Source organism: Colletotrichum graminicola (genome assembly GCF_000149035.1).
Source record: "Colletotrichum graminicola M1.001 genomic scaffold supercont1.64, whole genome shotgun sequence".
NCBI lineage: Eukaryota > Fungi > Ascomycota > Sordariomycetes > Glomerellales > Glomerellaceae > Colletotrichum > Colletotrichum graminicola.
Window position 1 is genome coordinate 107,577 of NW_007361068.1, and position 17,372 is coordinate 124,948.

The following is a 17,372-nucleotide window of genomic DNA, read 5'->3' on the forward strand; positions in this document are numbered from 1 at the left end:
CCGGACGGACGGAAGGAAGGTCCATAGGACCTGAAAAGAGGAAAGAGAACCGGACATTGGACAGTCGCTGGAAGGCAGGCATTCGGCATCGGCTAATACCTATAACCTATATCCGTAGATAGGTATGTCGATGTTGGCATGCATTAAGAGGAAGGGGCTGTCTGTTCCTGCACCTGCTGCACCTGCACGCACTTGCCTCACTCTTACTCGCGCTTGCTCTGTCCGCACTTGCCCCCCTGCGCTTGGTTGGCGCTTGCCGTCTTACACTAGATAAGGAAACCGCAGAATGAGAAAGCACGGCGACGACGTGATTTAAGAAATCAAAACAACAGGAGGAGCCGCCTCGAGTGATGTGCCACGGCCGCATGTCGCGACCGACCTGACCCGGTCTGGCCTTGTATGGCTTGACAGTTGCCCTTTTTGGGAAGAGGGCGCGGACACACCCATCGCGCTCTTGCCCTCCTTTTGGAATCCTCGACCCGTCCCGTCGCCATTTCTGCTTCAAAACACAGGGCAAGCTTGCTCAAAACCACTCGATAAGTAGCAATAGGTGTTTTAAGTCTCGAAATCAAATAAAATCGTATTTTTACTTATGTGGGATTTCCTCCAAAACCCCAGCCAAAAGGTAGTAATCCGTCTTTGGATCTGTTCCGACACCGCTCTTCCCATCAGCAACCACCCCTTGTGACCTCTGCCCACACACACACACATACCTACCCAACTCAATCAGCCATATCCGCAGTCTCCTCCCCCCCTTCGCGCCGCAACACCGAAAACCACGTCACCTCCCATCTCTCTCCTCTTCACAACAAAACACCTCCGCAATCCACCACTCCTCGTCGCAAACTTATTTCTTCCCTTCATCCACCTCAGTAACTCGACTCTGCAGCTTCAGAAAGCTTTATCGCGCCCTCTCCCCCCCAGTTTCATCCATTCGTAAGTCGGCCAAGTTCGTCCCCTTCTCAGCCCGTCCCATCGCGCCATCGCCTCACTCTGCTTTGCCTTTTTTTTTCCCCACCCCTCTTTCCTCCCGTCTCTTTTCACGCGAAGCGCATTCACAGTCCGCCACCTCGTCTTCTCGTCGCATCGCCCCCGTTGTGGTCGCCTCGTTCCGCTGCTCCTGTTCCGTGCGCTGACATTTCCTCGCGGTCCCCAGAACCACTATCAAAATGGCCCGCGAAGGAACCCGCTCCCAGACCGGCAACTCCAAGCCGCGTGTCTTCCCCGTCGTCGAAACCGCCCCTGTTCGCAAGCAGAACACTGCCGCTCCTGCCACCGCGAAGAAGCCCAAGACCACCACCTCCACCGCCTCCAAGGCCGCGAAGCCCGTCGGCGTCACCAAGAAGAAGGCCACCACCGCCAAGAAGGGCCCTTCCGCTGCTACCAAGGTATGTTCATGGCCCTCCCCTTCTCCCTCTTTCAACTTTTGCTGCAGCGCCTCTCCATCTTGTCCTCTGTCGGCCTCGAGGCTAACCATTTCCCGCAGGCAAAGTCAGTAGCGAAGAAGGCAGAAACCAAGACTGCCGCCGCCACCAAGGCCGCCAAGAAGGTGCGTAGCGCTGCCTCTCAAATCACGCGCTCCTCAGCATTTCGCCAGCTAACCCACGCGCAGGAGACCAAGCCCAAGACCTCCAAGGCCAAGGCGACGCCTGCCGCGGCCTAAGCGTCCCGGTTGTCTTTTCCCATCTTTTCCCGTCTTTTATCTCTGGGTCGTTTTCCTGCTCGACTCGTCGCGCCTCCCCCCAGTTTGAAACTACTCTTTCGAGCTATGAGCCGCGTCCTCGAGGCGTCTGGGGCGGGGGATTTCGCCAAAACTAAAAAACACATGGATACCATGACTCTCTCTCTCTATTCCTTGCTTTTGGGACTTGCTAGTGTCTTTTCTCAAGATACCAACTTTGTTGTTAAGCGAGCGAACTCGGGTTTGCTGTTTGTAACGTCGGGTTCTTTTTGGGTTGGGATCGCGTTCGGGATTGCTACTTTCTTCCACGGGGTTTCTGCGGGATCGTTTGCCATATCGCCGCCTCCTTTACTTATTCCCATGGGGGGTTTTCTTTTTTCCATTCGTCTTTTTTTTTGTTACTACGTCCCTTGGGTCTGTCTTATCTGCTGGACGTTCCGAGCAGGAAATGAGACACGCACTGCGTAGTTGGAAGGGGGCTCCGGGCTAGTCTGGGTAGGTTCGAGTGCTATCATACTACAGTAGGACCAATTAGGGGAGTCCAATACATGGTGAACCGTCGCAACGAGTACCGTCCTGTCCCTGCATATTCTGCGTGAGCTTTTTGGTCGCGGCGGCGTCGACAGGCAGGCGGGGCGAGTCCGTGAGCGTTGTCTGCGGCGGTTCACTCACCTGGTTGTTTTATATACACACCCGGCTGCTTCCTCACCTCGTCACCGTGAGCCCTCACTCGCAGTGTGCGTCGTGCACTTGCAAGCGGGGCAGGGTGCTGAGGAGTTTGAAGAAGAAGAAAGGTGTATTTAGTACACGCATACATATGGCTATCTAGATGGGATGGATAGATATAACAATAGGATTAAACGAAAGTGGTATCATTTCCAGAGTGCGCCCACACACATACATAGCCCGCGTAATGGGCCTCCACCCCGCCCAAAGCGAAAACAAAAGTGAACCGATGCGCCGTGCCGTCATCATCAAACTTTCCAGCCCCCTCCTTTCTGCTCTTCCTCGTAGTTAAAAAACGGAATCAATCACATGGGAAAGTGCAGCGTCTGCTCGTCCCATGGAATGCCGTAGTGGTTCTCCCAGTTGCGCCCGTTGCGCGGGCCCTCCTTGACGAGCTGCATCTCGCGCACCCCGCAGAACATGCCGTTGCGCCCCGTCCGCTCCACCATCTTCCACCCCTCGCGGCGCTGGTAAATCTCCTCCTGGAACCGCTGGCCCTCGACGACCTCGCGGTGGGGGTTGGGTGTCGGGAACCGCGAGAAATAGGTGATGATGCCCTGCGGGAGGTCCATGAGCCGCTCCCAGCGGCGGATCAACCGCTCGAGACGCTGGGTCCTCTTGCGGTACGCCACGCGCACGTAGGGGTTGACGAAGACGCCCGTGTCGGGCTCGCCGGCCTTGTCTGCGACGGTGGTCACGTCGGCGAGGAACAGGCAGCACTCGCAGGCATCAAAATACAGCTCGGGCTCGTACCGGAAGCGCACCGGGGCCGTCACGTTGTGCGGGTGGTCCGGGTTGATGACGTGGTGCGCCACGGCCTGCCAGTCCTTGGTCGGCAGCTTCCTGTCCATGTTCTGGACCCACTTGGCCTGCATGGCCACCATGCCGCCCCAGCAGCTCTTGACCGGGACGGCATCCGTCTGCGAGACCATGGCTTTGCGCGAGATAGCCTTGCCGGCGGCGGTGAAGTAAGGGAAGATGGGGATGCCGTTGGAGAAGCCCTCGGCGTCGCGCTGCGCGTAGAGGTCGTACTCGAGGAATGGGTTCCAGTCGTAGTCGATGGAGCAGGCCGAGAGGTAGTGGGCGCGGCCGTCTTGGCCCGTGTTGGTGTTGAAGAGCAGGTGGACGGCGTCGATGGGGGCGAACAGGGCGTCGTTGAGGAACAGGATCCTGTCGTACTTGACGTCGCCGGCGTCGGGGTCGTGCTGGTCCAGCGGGTAGAGCGCGCGGTTACGCATCTCTGACAGGTAGGCAAGGCGCTTCAGCCTCTGCGACCCGTCGGGCATCGTCACATGGGGGAATGCGCTGTAGTCAACGTGGCCGTCGCTAACAATCTTGTGCTTGCAGGGCACGTTCTTCTTAAACTCCTCGAGGGCGGCGGTGCCCAGGTCGCCGCTGTCATTCTCGTAGATGCTGAGGAAGGCGTTGTTCTCCCCGATCATGTGCACAAGGTCGAGGACGTTCTTGGCCCACTCACCGCCAGCAATCTTGCCCTCCGGGTCGAACAAGCTGACGGCAATGAATACCTTTTCGTTCCGCAGGTTCGCACAGCCGGGCAGGCTGTCAGACACCAAGCATCGATTCCTCAGGTCCTTGTAGTGCTTCGGGTGGCGCGTATAAGACGGAAAGAGTATGGGGGTCGCGGTCAAGACGAAGAGGACGAACAGGAAGGCGTAGCGGAGGAGCAGGCGGGGGAGAGAGCGAGGCTGACGACGGAACCTTCTCAGCAACGAGCGCTGCCTGCCTCTGAGCCACGCAAGAACCGTCCCCTGTCTCGGATTGTGGGATGACGACGGCGGGCCTGGCAACAACAGCGTCTTGTGTTCATCGTCGAGGTCGAAATCTTCTACTGAGGACGAGGGCCGGTCTTCGGTATAGACATTTTCAGGGGATTTGGGCATGGTTGACGTCGAGGTCCTTTAGCCAAGCCAGACTAGGACACGAGATGGTCGTCGGGGTGGTCGTCTTCGGTGTCGTGGTCCGCCGGCGCCGCCGTCGTCGATGTCGTCGTCGTGTTCAAAGGAGAAGAAGGCGTGGTATAATCTACAGGCGGTTAGCACTTTAATTGGCATCTGCCATGATGGAAAAAGGCCTGCTCACAAGAACTGGGAGTGATTAAAGGGGAGTATTTCTGCTGCGCAAGAAGAAACACAACGGTGCGGCAGACAGACGGACAAAGTGTCAAAAGCCGGCCGATTTGGAGGAGGCTTGTTTCGAAGATACAACGCCGACGCAGGTCGAATACGGGGGGGTGAAGGTCCGTGGTTTAGAGAAAAGGAAAGCGCGGTCATGTAATTACCTAGTCGCGGTATGTACAGGGTAGCAGCAGCACCTCCCCACGGGCCTTCCTTGTCACACTCAACTCGAGTTGAGGGGCGGGGAGGAAGGCAAGGGAGGAAGACGAGACGACGGAATGGGTAAGGGGGACGAAAACAAGCATTCCAATGGCGGTAGGAGCGGAAGGTGATGCCTACTGTGTATAAAAGGGTAAAGTGAAGGACAGACAAGAAAGGGGAAAGCTTCAATGGGCTAGAGCCTGGAATGAAGGCGGCGGGCGGCAGGCGACGATGGAGACGACAACAACGACGAGAAAAAGCCAAGCCCGGAAAGGGAAAGGGCTTCTTCAGTCAAAGTCTAAGCCGTGGGGCGGGGGGGAGGGGGCAGAACTCGAGCGGCAGCCCATCTGCAGCTACACTACGGTAGGAGGGGGGCATCCATGGTCACCCGGCTCCACGGCATTGAGGGCCACCGAGGGAGAGAGAGAGAGCGAAAGATCGAGGGTTGGTGACACACAATTAATGGTATTGTGGAGAGACCCGAGCACCCATGGCCTTTGCGGATGCTCTAATGAGCGGACTGTTGAGAGCTGTTTTGTACGGGACTTCGGGACTTCATGATGAGTCCGTGCCTACTTTGTACGTTGACGGTGGCATTGGAAGAATGAGATGGATGGATGGATGGATGGATGGATGGAGAGGTGCAAGAATGGCTCGCGTCGTGCGTGTGTTCGTGTCCGTCGTTGTCGTCGTCGACGAGGAACAAGCGGTGCGACGGTGGATGACTGAGGTGTGTGCCCAGGTACCTGGGTACTTAGTAAGGCAGGTCGAGGTACCCCAGCAACTCAGGTACCGGTGCCAAGAGATGCTGCTGTGGTTCAGCAGACAAAGGCGGGCCCACCCGTATCAGCACCTTCTCTCTAACCTCTGAGCTACCCTAGCACCCTAGGTACCTTGGCGGTAGGGTAGGTACGGTGCATACTGACTGCACTACGGATACTAGGTAGCTGGAATCAGGGGCGATGGAGGGGCTCAACCGTGCTTGTCAGGGCCAAAAGATGGAGACATGTGGCGCATTGCAATCATGAGATCGTCCGTGTCAAATTGGCTACTTCGGGGCTTCCTTCGTCGCTTACTTACTTGCTTGTATGCTTGCTTGTTCTCTGGGAAGTTGGCCAACCTGACAAGTCAACAATGGAAAATGGACAATAGACATTGGTCAGGGGAAGAAAAGAAAGGCAAGCAGCAAGCGAGGTAACCATGCATATGTACCTAGGCACGGCGTTGAAAGGGGGAAAGAGAGGAGCCTGACGGGAAGGAGCCTGGCGGGAAGGAGCTGCCCCATCAGTCTCGAAATGGTTTAGCCTTATATTGCCAGCCAATCCGCGCCCACGGGCATTTCTCATCTCCTTTTGTTGGTCCAGGTACCGAGGTACCTACCCAGTAACTACTACCCGTAGTCATTCCTTCTTCTCGGGGGGTTTTTATCTTTTTTTTCCCCTTCTTGTCTCTCTCTCTCTCTCTCTATCTGCTTTTCACCTCCGTGTTGGTCGCTCAAACAAGGCGGCTCAACAACCGCATTCCATGAGTGTCGTGGGTCGCTGTGCGCTACACCAATGCACCTGCTCCTGCAGACACCCCACAAAATCCACCTCGGTTGGGATTTTCTCATTTATTTTCCTGCTGAGTCGGCACTGGACTCCGCTACCGCAAATTCTTCGTATCTGGGCAGAATCAAGCTCGCTGATCAATCATCATCACTCTTTCACTCCTTCACTCAATCCCTCTCTCCCCTAACTTACTATTCCTACTCGCTTACTCACCTGACTTTCTTCACCGCTCATTCGACCCGTCGTAAACGCCCACGGTTAAGCCCCCTAGGCTTATCCTCATCTACACCTTGTCTGTGGACATCGTGAGGCCCGTCGCTCACACTTGGCCCCCCCTGTAAACTCTCCACAAATTCCGGGACTCGTCCTCTCCACCCTCATCTCCGCTCCGGCGCGTGGTAGCGGGGTCGGGTTGCCTCTTCGACCGAGATCGTGATTCACAGCCTCTCGCCCGCCGTAAGCGCCAAGCCTTTGTCCCGCATTCCCGTGGTCCGTATTGAGTCCCGACCACGGCATGAGCCGTTTCCGGCATCCTTGCTTGCCCGTTATCGAACCATCGTTTCGGTGATGCAGTCCATTTGCATCTGCCGCTTACCACTGTACACCCTGTAACAGTTATAAAAACAAGCAATGAGAAGAAGGTGAAATGCGATACGCAACCAAGGTCGACCCCAAGATGTCAACATTGCCAACATGCTGATTAGCGTTCCCTCAGGACCCGGATCCGGGCCATGAACTTGGCTTTGCACAATCGATAGTTTTCCCAAACTTGCTTAAGAGGTTCTGTACATCATGTCAAATCCCGTATCGACAACCCTTCATCTGACAACCCTGGAACTGAAGTATCTATTTTCCCTCGGGAGACCGAAAGACAAGTGACACGCATCTCAATGATCCATCTTATTATTATTTTCCTGGATGATGTAAGACCAGCACGTTTGCGTCGAGCCCTGTGTCCTACTGGACACATCAATCTTTCAACTCGGTTCCAGATCGGAATCAGGCATGGCCTGGAAGATAACGACTCTATAAAAGACTGGGCGACTGCAACCATGTTAAAGTTCACAACTTGTGCCAGGAAAACGAAAAACGGGGGTTTTTAGTTGCCACGGCCAAATGCCATCGGGGGCAGGTTCGAACCCAAGTATTCCCTATTAAGACTACTGGCAGCCTTTGATACATCTAAAAGTACAAGATAATTGAACGCACTGAGTTGGGAGGTTCTTAAAAAGTGAGTAGAGTTCATCCTGCTTTCTCGTTGCTGGCTTCATTGAGTCATCTCCTTCACCTTTGCTTCTACCGTTGCCAGAGCGTCCATACTATCGTCCTCGCCTTTCAGCCTCATCACGGCTTTTCTGTATTTAGTGTCTCGCAAGACTTCGTCAGTGCCTTTCCGGATTTGCTCTGCCGTCGGTCTCTGTGTGGCGAGGCTCACGCCAAGACCGGCATACACGGCACGCATGGCCACCTCGCTCTTCTCCTGGCTCTCGCCGGCAAGAACCACGGGGACGCCGTTGCGCACAGCGTGAGTCAAGGCGCCGTACCCTCCGTTCGAGATAAATACATCAGTGTATTCGAGGATGGTGTCATAGGGCATGTAGTCCAGAACCCGAGCGTTCGGAGGAATCACGACCTCCGAAGGAAGCTGGGCGCCACGAGTCCCCAGAGCCACAACGACGAGAACATCGTGCCTGTTGGCAAAGGCTTCGATAGCCGGCAGCACGAGATCGGTGTAGTCTGAGGCGACCGTGCCCTGAGATACGAAAATGACATGGCGGTATTTGTTGTCCGGTTGTGTTCTCTCGACTTCGGACCACCAAGTGGGGTATCGGAAGTCTGGACTTGGTGTCTTGCGCGGCAGTATGCCAATGTACTCAACTGACGGCGGCAGGTCGGAAATTGGGTACTCGAGGCTCGGGGGGCAAAGTTGTAGTGTGACATCGTGGGCTGTGTAGGCACATCTGAACATGCGTTTGGTCGGGATGTCTGTGCAGCCCAGTGTCTCCATTGCCTCCCGCAAACCGTCTAGCGCAGGCTTCAATGGCCCTTTCTCAGCCAAGTCTTGAAGGATTGCGTTCCTTAGGCGACCTGAGTGGGTGGAATCGGGCGGTAATCCGTATGGAATGGGCCCAGTGTCCCGACTCTCTAGGATGAAAGCGGCAACGCCAATGCCTATGCTTCTCGGGATTTCCGTTAAGCCCTGGGCCAAAGGCATTCCATACTTGAGAGGCAAGAAGGACCAGTTGAGGGCATCCTCGATGACAATGATCTGGCGGTTGGGGTCCCTTGCTTTCAACAGGGCCAGAACTTCGGCTGTTTTCCGGGCCCGAGGGGGCAGTGTATTCAAGAAAACTTTCTTGTATTCAATGGCGAAACGATCCGGCACGGAAGGCAAGGAAAACGTCTCAGCTAGGCTCCGGAAAAGTTCTTCGGTGAAAGGGCTGTCCGTGCAGACCCACTCGGCGCCGGCTTCTTCGACTCTGTGCCGGAAGTCCGGCGTTGAAATGAACACAACCTCATAATCCTTTTTGACAAGGTATGATGCGATAGTAAGGAGAGGGTTCACATGCCCTTCGCCAGGGAAAGCCGTAACGAGAAGCAGGGGCGAATGCTTCGTGGGCCTTTCGGCTGTCGTTGCCGTCATGGCGTATTCGTAGATGTCGCTGAAGACTTGCTGTCGAGCTGGAACAACTGATACCAGGCGAAGATGGGTGACCCTTAAAGTAGCAGAGTGCCCCAACATCCAACTAGTATCATGTAATGCCCCCTCCCTGCTTATGAAGCAAGCAGGAGAGGCACTACCCGATGTGGGTACCTGTAAAACGTCTTGTTTAGACCATGATAGCTACAGTGGGCCAGTGGAGTCTGCTTGGTGGCACGTCTTGGAGGTTACACGGCGTAATACGCACCTAGGGCGCGGAGCGATCCCTCGTGTCGGATAGCGCATTGTTCCGACTCGCTCTGTCATCTTGTATGGCGGGACAGCGAAGTTGCGGAAGTGGAAACATGCTTACGGCTTGAGGAAAAGAGCTTGGAAATCTCGCTTGATGACCCGACGGGCGAGGGCTAGCGCCGACGTACACTTAACTACCAATCAGTGCCAAGTCCAGTCCAAGCAACTATGCTGAAAAGATGTTGGGCGCAAGCAGTATGAGACCGCCGTCCGCCATTACTATCTGCTACCTCTCCATACAACATTGCAACATTGCTCGTGAATCGCGGTTCGTGGGTTACGTGGATGCGATAACCTATCGGCACACGGGAATTCTATGATTGCGATTGTTTTTTCACCCGAACATTTTACCCCTTGTGTCTAGCAGTATGACGTGCCTCACGTGATCCCTGTTGTCGGGTGCCCGGAGCGGGGCCCCAGGGGGGGCACCGGAGTGGGGCCAGGACCGGATAAACTAGTCACCGAAGGAACAACAAAAGGGGAAAACTCTATAGGACTTAGGGGTTAGAGGAGGCATATTGGAATAATCGTCACAATTGAACCCTAACTACGCCTAACGCTGACTCCTTTACTCGATACTATCCCCGCGCCTGACACCTGTCTTCGGAACTTTCAGTTAAACGCGAATGGCGACGGCCGAGGTATCAATTTACATTTCCAACAGAATGCCTCACACCGCAAGTTCTCTGGATGTTAGGTAACATCGAGGAATTCGGCAACACCTGCTACGATGAAAAGGCTGCATGTGATGCCACACAGGTGTTCTGCTGGCAATGCCGCCTTCCTATTTCGTTTGAGTTTTGCTCACAAGCCTGTGTAAACCGACTGTTGGATTCTGCCATAGACTTTAGTGACTGACTAGGAGAAATATATAACGCTGATAGTAAGTCAGTTATAGCAGGGAGTCACATATGAAGACGCTGAATTCAATTGCAGCAATACGTTGGTGACGTGAACGTGGATTCCGGGCCGGGCCGGGCCTAGAGCGCAAAAAGGGCTGGGTGCCACACCTACCGAATGGGGAGGCGGAATCGAAGAACGAGTTCATCGGCTCACCTGACGGATCACTTCCGCATGTGTCGACACAAACCTTAAGAATAGAGAATTGTCTCTTTACAACTTTGCCAAAACATCTTCCGGAAGCCAGTGCCTCATTGCAGCCACATCCGCTCAAGTTCAGTTATTCGCACCAGTTTTGTATTGTGAGCTCTAAACCATGCAAGACAGATATTGCATTTGGGGTGTAGAAAAACTGACGATGTTGACAAAAGGCGAAATGCTCTGCTTGTTAGTTTATGAGTACGTGTCTTCCGTTGTTCTCTTTGCGGCATATGGATAGTTTGGTTACCATTTGAGTTCAAAGGTCATGTTAATTTGCGAATATAGCCCTGACTTACAAAGTCAGACTCGCACAACTACCTGACAGAACGTGTCAAAGTAGGGCCCCAAGCAATTCGACTACTTCACGCCGCTTCCCAGATCAGATGGACAATGGACATGGCTTATAGAGAGTTTGATATGTCAAGTATCGGGAGCGTGAGACCTTTAAACCCGCTTGAGTTGAATTTAGACGAATTGTCCATTTACGCTGATCGTTTACCCAATTGTCTTAATGAGAGAGAGTTGCAAGTTGGTCCCTCTCAAGGCCACATAGGTACACCATGATAGTCTAACGTAATTTGAAAAAAAGGAAAAATCACAGTATTGGAACCAGGCCTGGTACTCAGAACAACTGGAAAAGAATGAAGGTTCCGAAACAGAAACCCTTGTTGTCTTACGAAAGCATGAGGTCGGCCTTGCTGTATACACCAGGCAAATACGCTTTCCATAGGTATTTCTGCCCGCACTGAAGTTCTGTTTCTGCTAGAACGCTAGGCTATATTCCACCCCTTGCCGTCAGTCTGGAATAAACCAATCGGCACCTTTGCCTACAGATAGTGATTTATTAGGCACCGAAGAAAAGTAATGACACTAATTCCCGGATTTGATAACGTGTAGGCAATTTACGCTACGAACTTTCCATATCATGGCTGCATCTGTTTACTGCAAATTGTTGAAAGAACCAAACTTAGCCTAGGAGCGTGGGGCAGTTCGAGTACTGTTAAGCTGACTCTGGCAGTGTTTTCGTCATGAATTGCTGCCGATTGTGAGCCGTTGAGCGCCATCAGATGTGTAATCAATTTGCTACATTCATCAAATAGATTTTGGATGAATGTATGGGTTTGTGTGTTGAATTTGCTCTGGCATCATCATTCTGGAGAAAAGCTCAAGCTTGTCTTGTTCTCGCATGAAGCGGGATCTAAAGGAGTATTGGTACTTAGGGGATGATGAACCGCCCTTTGACCATTTCTGTGATGATGTTTTCTTTCATGATCTCTTACTCCTGTACCTACTTTCTTGGAGTCAAGATTGTTGGTTATCACCAGGGTGGTGATACGGTTAACCGTACGTATCAATAGGCAATGACGTATAATAGGGGTAAATACCGGTTCTGAATTATGCGTAAAGAGGGAAACTATCGTGGGATTACGCGGTGAATTCACCGCGTAATATACCCGTGGGTCCGGTGGATCCACGGGGAAATCACCGTGAAATCCCCGGGGGATTTCACGGCGAACCGGCCATAGTTATTCCGGCCGTTATCGGCGTTAATCCATACCGCCGATATCCAGGCGATGGTCAACATCGCAACAAAGATCCTTCTCTCTGGCCCTAGTTGGGCCCCGGTATCTCTACAGCGCGAAGAATCAAGATGATTGGAATCTACACGGGAATAACAGTAGATACACAATTATCATAACTATTATTTCAACCTATATCGCGACAACTTGCGACGAAAAAAGACATCCAAGAACAAGGGGTGGTTAGGGTGTGCACGAATTTCAAAATTAAAGTGGTAGACCGAGTGCCGCGTGAACGTTTCCATCCGATTGAGTTCAGACGACTTACAGTTGTCGCACCGGCACCTTGCGGTTGCTAATGACCCCTGGCTTTCCAATTGAAACCCCCACCTTCCATGAGTCATGATGTCCAAGAGCCAGTCGTGGAAATACAATCAGGAACAAGAGTGTGCCGCTATCCAGAGACGTCGAGCACCAATACATTGACTGCCCTCCGCCGAGAGCCGGAAGTGATGAGAGAAAGCCGTCTGCTGCCAAATAGGCTTCGGCCGCCCCTTTTTCTCGAGACCTCAAACGAAGCTCGGCCCAGGCAGTGCAGTCCAACTCGACGGGTTCAGCTGGGTATCGTAAAATTAGTGACGGTCAGACCGTGAACTCAATATAATATGATTCTTTAGCCATCTATAGAACGCCCGCAAGTTTCAGGGAGTTGGTTGACCGTCAAAACATTCGGGAATACCGGGCACGACGTGACCAATGGAAGTGGTGTTTAGAAATCCTAGTCTCCGCAGCGATCTTACTATGTACAGTTGGTGGGCTTGGAAAGGCTTTGCAGGGAGGCCGATCATGCAAGGAAAACAGGATTAGCTAAACTAGCATTCGAATAAACACAGGGATCATTGAAAGCATATTTTCGCTACTACTGACCGGTGACCAGCACCAACAATACCTTCCTTGTCCTTGCGCCCGAGTCAAGAATCCCGATTGGGGTTTGGAAGTTTGGTTTGCCGTAGCCTAAACCAGCACAGTAACGCGTCGTATGTAATGCCGACACGTAGCGGCAGCACCGGCGCCGTCGGCAACGAGGAACATTTCAGCGACAGTTGGCTTTGCCGATTGTAATTAAGAAGAGGGGCAAACGATGGCCTCCGGAATGCAACTCGCCTTGGATTGACTCACGGCCATAGTAGGCGGATCCTATGTCTGAGACAAGAGCGTCGTGCAACGGTTTGTGAGCATCTGCGCTGACTATGTAAAGAAACAACCTCCGTCCTTTAACGTTTGAATTATGTTTCCTCCCACCCCATCCTGATTCTTCCGGGTTGTCTCAAAGCACCATGCATTCGTTCGTTTTGTTTTCTTGGCTTCTGGCGCTACTATCACAGGCCTATGCGTGGGGGCCGCGACGGTCGTCCTATGGCCCACCGGGTCACTACGGCGGCCTACATACGCATGATTCCAGCTTCGTACCAGACCATGTATTGCGACTGACCTACGAAAATGTCTCAGTCGGCTGCCAGACGCGCCAGTCCGTGCTCGTTAATGGTAGCTTGGTCGGACCAGCGCTGAGGTTGAGACCTGAGGAGAGGAGTTGGATCAGAGTCTACAACGACATGGAGGAATTCAACACCACTATGCACTGGCATGGATTGAGTATGCGCATGTCACCTTTCTCTGACGGCAGTCCGACAGCGGCTCAATGGCCCATACCTCCCAATCACTTCTTCGATTATGAGATCTTTCCACTGAAGTCGGAGTCCGGAACCTATTTCTACCACTCGCACGTAGGATTCCAAGCGGCGACGATGTCTGGACCATTGATCATCGAGGATGAAGAAGAACCCCCTTATGCGTACGACGAAGAACGCATCGTATATCTCACGGACTATTTCAACAAAACTGACTCCGATATCGAGGCAGGCTTGATGGGATCACCTTTCACCTGGTCAGGCGAAACCAATGCCGTCCTCATCAACGGTGTCGGCGTGGCCATTGGAGAGACAGCTGGGCAAGGGGATTGTGCGTTGCCGGTAATCGATGTCGAGCCTGGAAAGACATACCGACTGCGCTTTATCGGTGCCACAGCCCTTTCAATGGTGCAGATGGGCATTATGGGTCACGACAACCTCACGATCATAGAAGTCGACGGCTCCTACACCAAGCCACACACCGAGAAGTTCATGCAGTTGAGTACTGGCCAACGGTTTGACGTTATACTGCAGGCCAAAACCGAAGAAGAACTCCAAGGAACAACCGACTATCTCATTCAGTTGGAAACCAAAGAACGACCACAGGTTTACCATGGTTACGGCGTCCTTCGGTACTCTGGAGCTCCACCGCAGATCAGCACAGCACCCGATGTACCTCCGTTGACATTCTCTAACAAAACCTACGAGTGGGCGGAGTACGCCTTCGAACCCATGGAAGCGGACGACTTCCCCTTAGCTAGCGAAGTGACACGCCGCATACACATCGATAGCCGCCAACTTTCAACGCAAAGTATCCGATGGCAGCTCAACGGACTAGAATGGAACGAAACTTCCTCACCATACCCAGGCGATAAGCCATACTTGGTAAACATCTACGAAAATGGGCCATCCGCAATTCCCAACTACACTGCCGCCATCGAAAACAACGGCTGGGATCCCGCAACTTTGACCTGGCCAGCAAAGATGGGTGAGGTGAGTGGACGGGGTTAAATACATTTGTCACGTGAAATTCCGATAGCTGACTTGTAGAAAGGTTCTTGAAATCATTTGGCACAACACGGGATCCTTGGTCGACGGAAACGGGGGTCTCGACTTTCACCCTCTCCATGCTCACGGCGGGCATTACTGGGATATTGGCAGTGGAAATGGGACCTACGACAGCGACGAAAATGAGGAAAAGCTCAAGAACTACAACCCCATCAAGAGAGACACAACAAATCTATACAGATACGCAGAGAAAACCACATCGGGTGACCTTTCCGGCTGGAGAGGTTGGCGTCTGCGCGTGAAAGATGCCGGTGTGTGGATGGTAAGTTTGGTGTCAGGTCAACCGAGAAGAGACACGAGCTGATGATCATCTAGATCCATTGCCACATTCTACAGCACATGATAATGGGCATGCAGACTGTCTGGGTTATGGGAGATTACCAAGACATTACGGGCATTCCTGCCGTCGACGCGGCTGGCTATTTACAATACGGCGGGAATGTCAACGGCAACGCCACCTTTGCACCATCAGTCGTGCATTTATTTGATGTAGACAAGTAATATTTATACCCGTAAGATGGCCAGTTTGTATATAATTTTCAGAGTACATGGAGTGAGGCTGTGCTCTAAGCAAGGACTTCTCTCGACACCAGGCGGCATCAAACATCCGTCAGGCCCACCGCTGTGAATCAAACTTTCAAGAATACCTATAGAGACAAGATCGCGAGTCTGCAAGCGCTTGGAAGGGTTGGCTATCCGAGATGACCGCACAGAAACTTATGGGCATCAGCCAGTAATTTCACGAACAGGACGTTTGAGTCTAGGTCATAAGGTGCTCAATAGCTCTATGTCTTCTAGTGTAATTTGAAAGCTTAGATTTGGGACTTCTGTACGTTACTGTAATTAGTTTGGCTTGCGCCTTGAACTAGGTACATAGTACGATCACAAAGCTATAGTTGTCTACCGATGCTCTAAAATACCGTCAAGGTTATTTTTCTTCCTAAGCGCGAAAGGATGATGTGCTCCTGGCACGTTCTCCATCATCTCTAATGCCTGCCAACGCATCTGCTCTGCCTCGTAGGTACTTCCCTTGGCTATCGGCATTCTAACCACCTTATCGGTGTTCATTCCGTCATCTGTATTTTCCCCTCCTTTTCAAGGAGTAAAAGCGCTCATGGGATATCCTTTCCTGTGGGGTAACAAATGAAACTGAGGTGCCTTGCTGCTACTGGGTTGTTCCTGGATGTGCTTAAACGAGACCAGCCAGGTTGTGGCTGGCACGCTGGCTACTGGGTTGAAGAAGTTAAGCTTTGTGGCTAGGACAAGGACAGGCAAATGACGCCCACGCCGACGTATAGCCTGCAACGACTGCGTATCCAGGCAGATCTTCATTTCAGCCAGGTTTGTGATATAAATAACAACCTAATCAACTTAGATATAGATAACTAATCATAATGTGATTCCTACAAGCCAAACCACTTCAGGTCTTCGTCCCTCTGGACGGGTACAGTATGCCCAACCCCTTGCGCAGAGATGCCCACAAGTTTAGTACCGTCGCCGTAGATCATCTGCGTGTAGCCGGCCGCAAGTGTGTTGTTCCTGGTGAAGCTCACACCATGGATAGCAGACCACTCTTTGAGCTGCTCGGCAAGGTTGGGGTACCTAACGAGTGAATCTGCTGTGCCATGGTACGTCTGGAACCGCGGGTAACTCCCAGAGTAACCAGGGTACATGTCACGCACCTGCGCAGCCCATTGCGCACCAGACTTGTTGATTTGACCATTGGCGCACCTCGGATCAGCGCTAATAGGGCTTGAGCCCGGTGACCCTGCCAAGCATCCTGCTGCAACACCTGAATAACACGTTGCTGCTGCAAACATATCAGGGTATGTAGCAGAAAGTACGTTGGTCATCATGCAGCCTGATGAGCTACCCGTTACAAAAACGCGTTGGGGGTTGGCATTGTATCGTGTAATCGCGTAGCGGACCATATTAGCCAGACCAGTGGAGTCACCACCGCCGTCATGTCTAAGGGTGGCTGAGCTGGCAACGTCCCAGCAATTGAAGTCTTTAGTTGAAGACGGGTAGATGACAACAAAGGTACGCTTTGAGTCAGAGGGTGTGATGTAGTTGGCTTGGTTGGCGTAGCCTGGGCCAGAGCCACCACAGGGGTGGAGGGCAAGGATGATGGCAGGAGAGGCGACCAGATTCGCAGGGACAGAGATATCCATGGTCAGGCCGGTTGGGTTGGAGCCGAAGTTCGTGACTCGCTGCAGGGCTGCCTCGCCCTGGGAGAGGAGGACGGTAAGGAACAGACTGGAGAGACGCATATTGGCCAGCGGATTTCAATGCCCGGAACCTGTGTTGATGTCGGTGCTGATGCTGATGCTGAAGATGAAGTTGATGTTGAAGAGCGGCGGTGTGTTGAATCTCTTCGCTGGATTCCCTAGATCACGAAGGAGCTCTTTTATATACAGAAAGGTCCTTGGAACGGGACGTGGTTTAAAGAAGTTATCAATGGAGCCTTGCCCGCCGTGCCGCCCCAGCCTAAATGCATGGAGTCGGCTCGAGTGCTTTTTGCCAGAAGATTTCTTGAGCATTTCATTGGTCCTCCGTGCTCTGGCGCGGCCATGTTTTCTTTCAGGTATGAGTAGCCCCAAGAGCCTCGCATGTAATAGGTGGTCTAACATTTTAACCGTCGAGATTGCAAATTAAGTAGCGGCTATAGTGTATGATCAGGGATTCAAGCCAGCCAGGTTAGGAAGTTTGGCGGATTATCCTGCCTCCGGAGCGGGGATGACACCAGAAC

At 52.8% G+C, this 17,372-nt stretch overlaps 5 protein-coding genes across 5 annotated transcripts; 2 read left to right on the top strand and 3 right to left on the bottom strand.

Annotated features, from left to right (window-relative positions):
* Positions 1-1,169: 1,169 nt before the first annotated feature.
* Positions 1,170-1,663, top strand: GLRG_10650 (uncharacterized protein; the record flags this gene model as incomplete). The annotated part of the gene is made up of 2 exons (XM_008101335.1): positions 1,170-1,388; positions 1,487-1,663. 2 exons carry the CDS (start codon positions 1,170-1,172, stop codon positions 1,661-1,663), a joined length of 396 nt encoding a protein of 131 aa, XP_008099526.1.
* Positions 1,664-2,712: 1,049 nt separating this feature from the next.
* On the bottom strand, positions 2,713-4,308 carry GLRG_10651 (uncharacterized protein; the record flags this gene model as incomplete). Its single annotated transcript, XM_008101336.1, has 1 exon — positions 2,713-4,308. The coding sequence occupies one exon, from the start codon at positions 4,306-4,308 to the stop codon at positions 2,713-2,715; it is 1,596 nt and encodes a 531-aa protein (XP_008099527.1).
* A 3,252-nt stretch (positions 4,309-7,560) lies between these two features.
* Positions 7,561-8,937, bottom strand: GLRG_10652 (uncharacterized protein; the record flags this gene model as incomplete). Its single annotated transcript, XM_008101337.1, has 1 exon — positions 7,561-8,937. One exon carries the CDS (start codon positions 8,935-8,937, stop codon positions 7,561-7,563), a length of 1,377 nt encoding a protein of 458 aa, XP_008099528.1.
* Positions 8,938-13,204: 4,267 nt separating this feature from the next.
* Positions 13,205-15,124, top strand: GLRG_10653 (L-ascorbate oxidase; the record flags this gene model as incomplete). Its single annotated transcript, XM_008101338.1, has 3 exons — positions 13,205-14,548; positions 14,610-14,885; positions 14,939-15,124. The coding sequence occupies 3 exons, from the start codon at positions 13,205-13,207 to the stop codon at positions 15,122-15,124; spliced, it is 1,806 nt and encodes a 601-aa protein (XP_008099529.1).
* Positions 15,125-16,026: 902 nt separating this feature from the next.
* GLRG_10654 (PHB depolymerase family esterase) lies at positions 16,027-16,893 on the bottom strand (the record flags this gene model as incomplete). Its single annotated transcript, XM_008101339.1, has 1 exon — positions 16,027-16,893. One exon carries the CDS (start codon positions 16,891-16,893, stop codon positions 16,027-16,029), a length of 867 nt encoding a protein of 288 aa, XP_008099530.1.
* Positions 16,894-17,372: the final 479 nt, after the last annotated feature.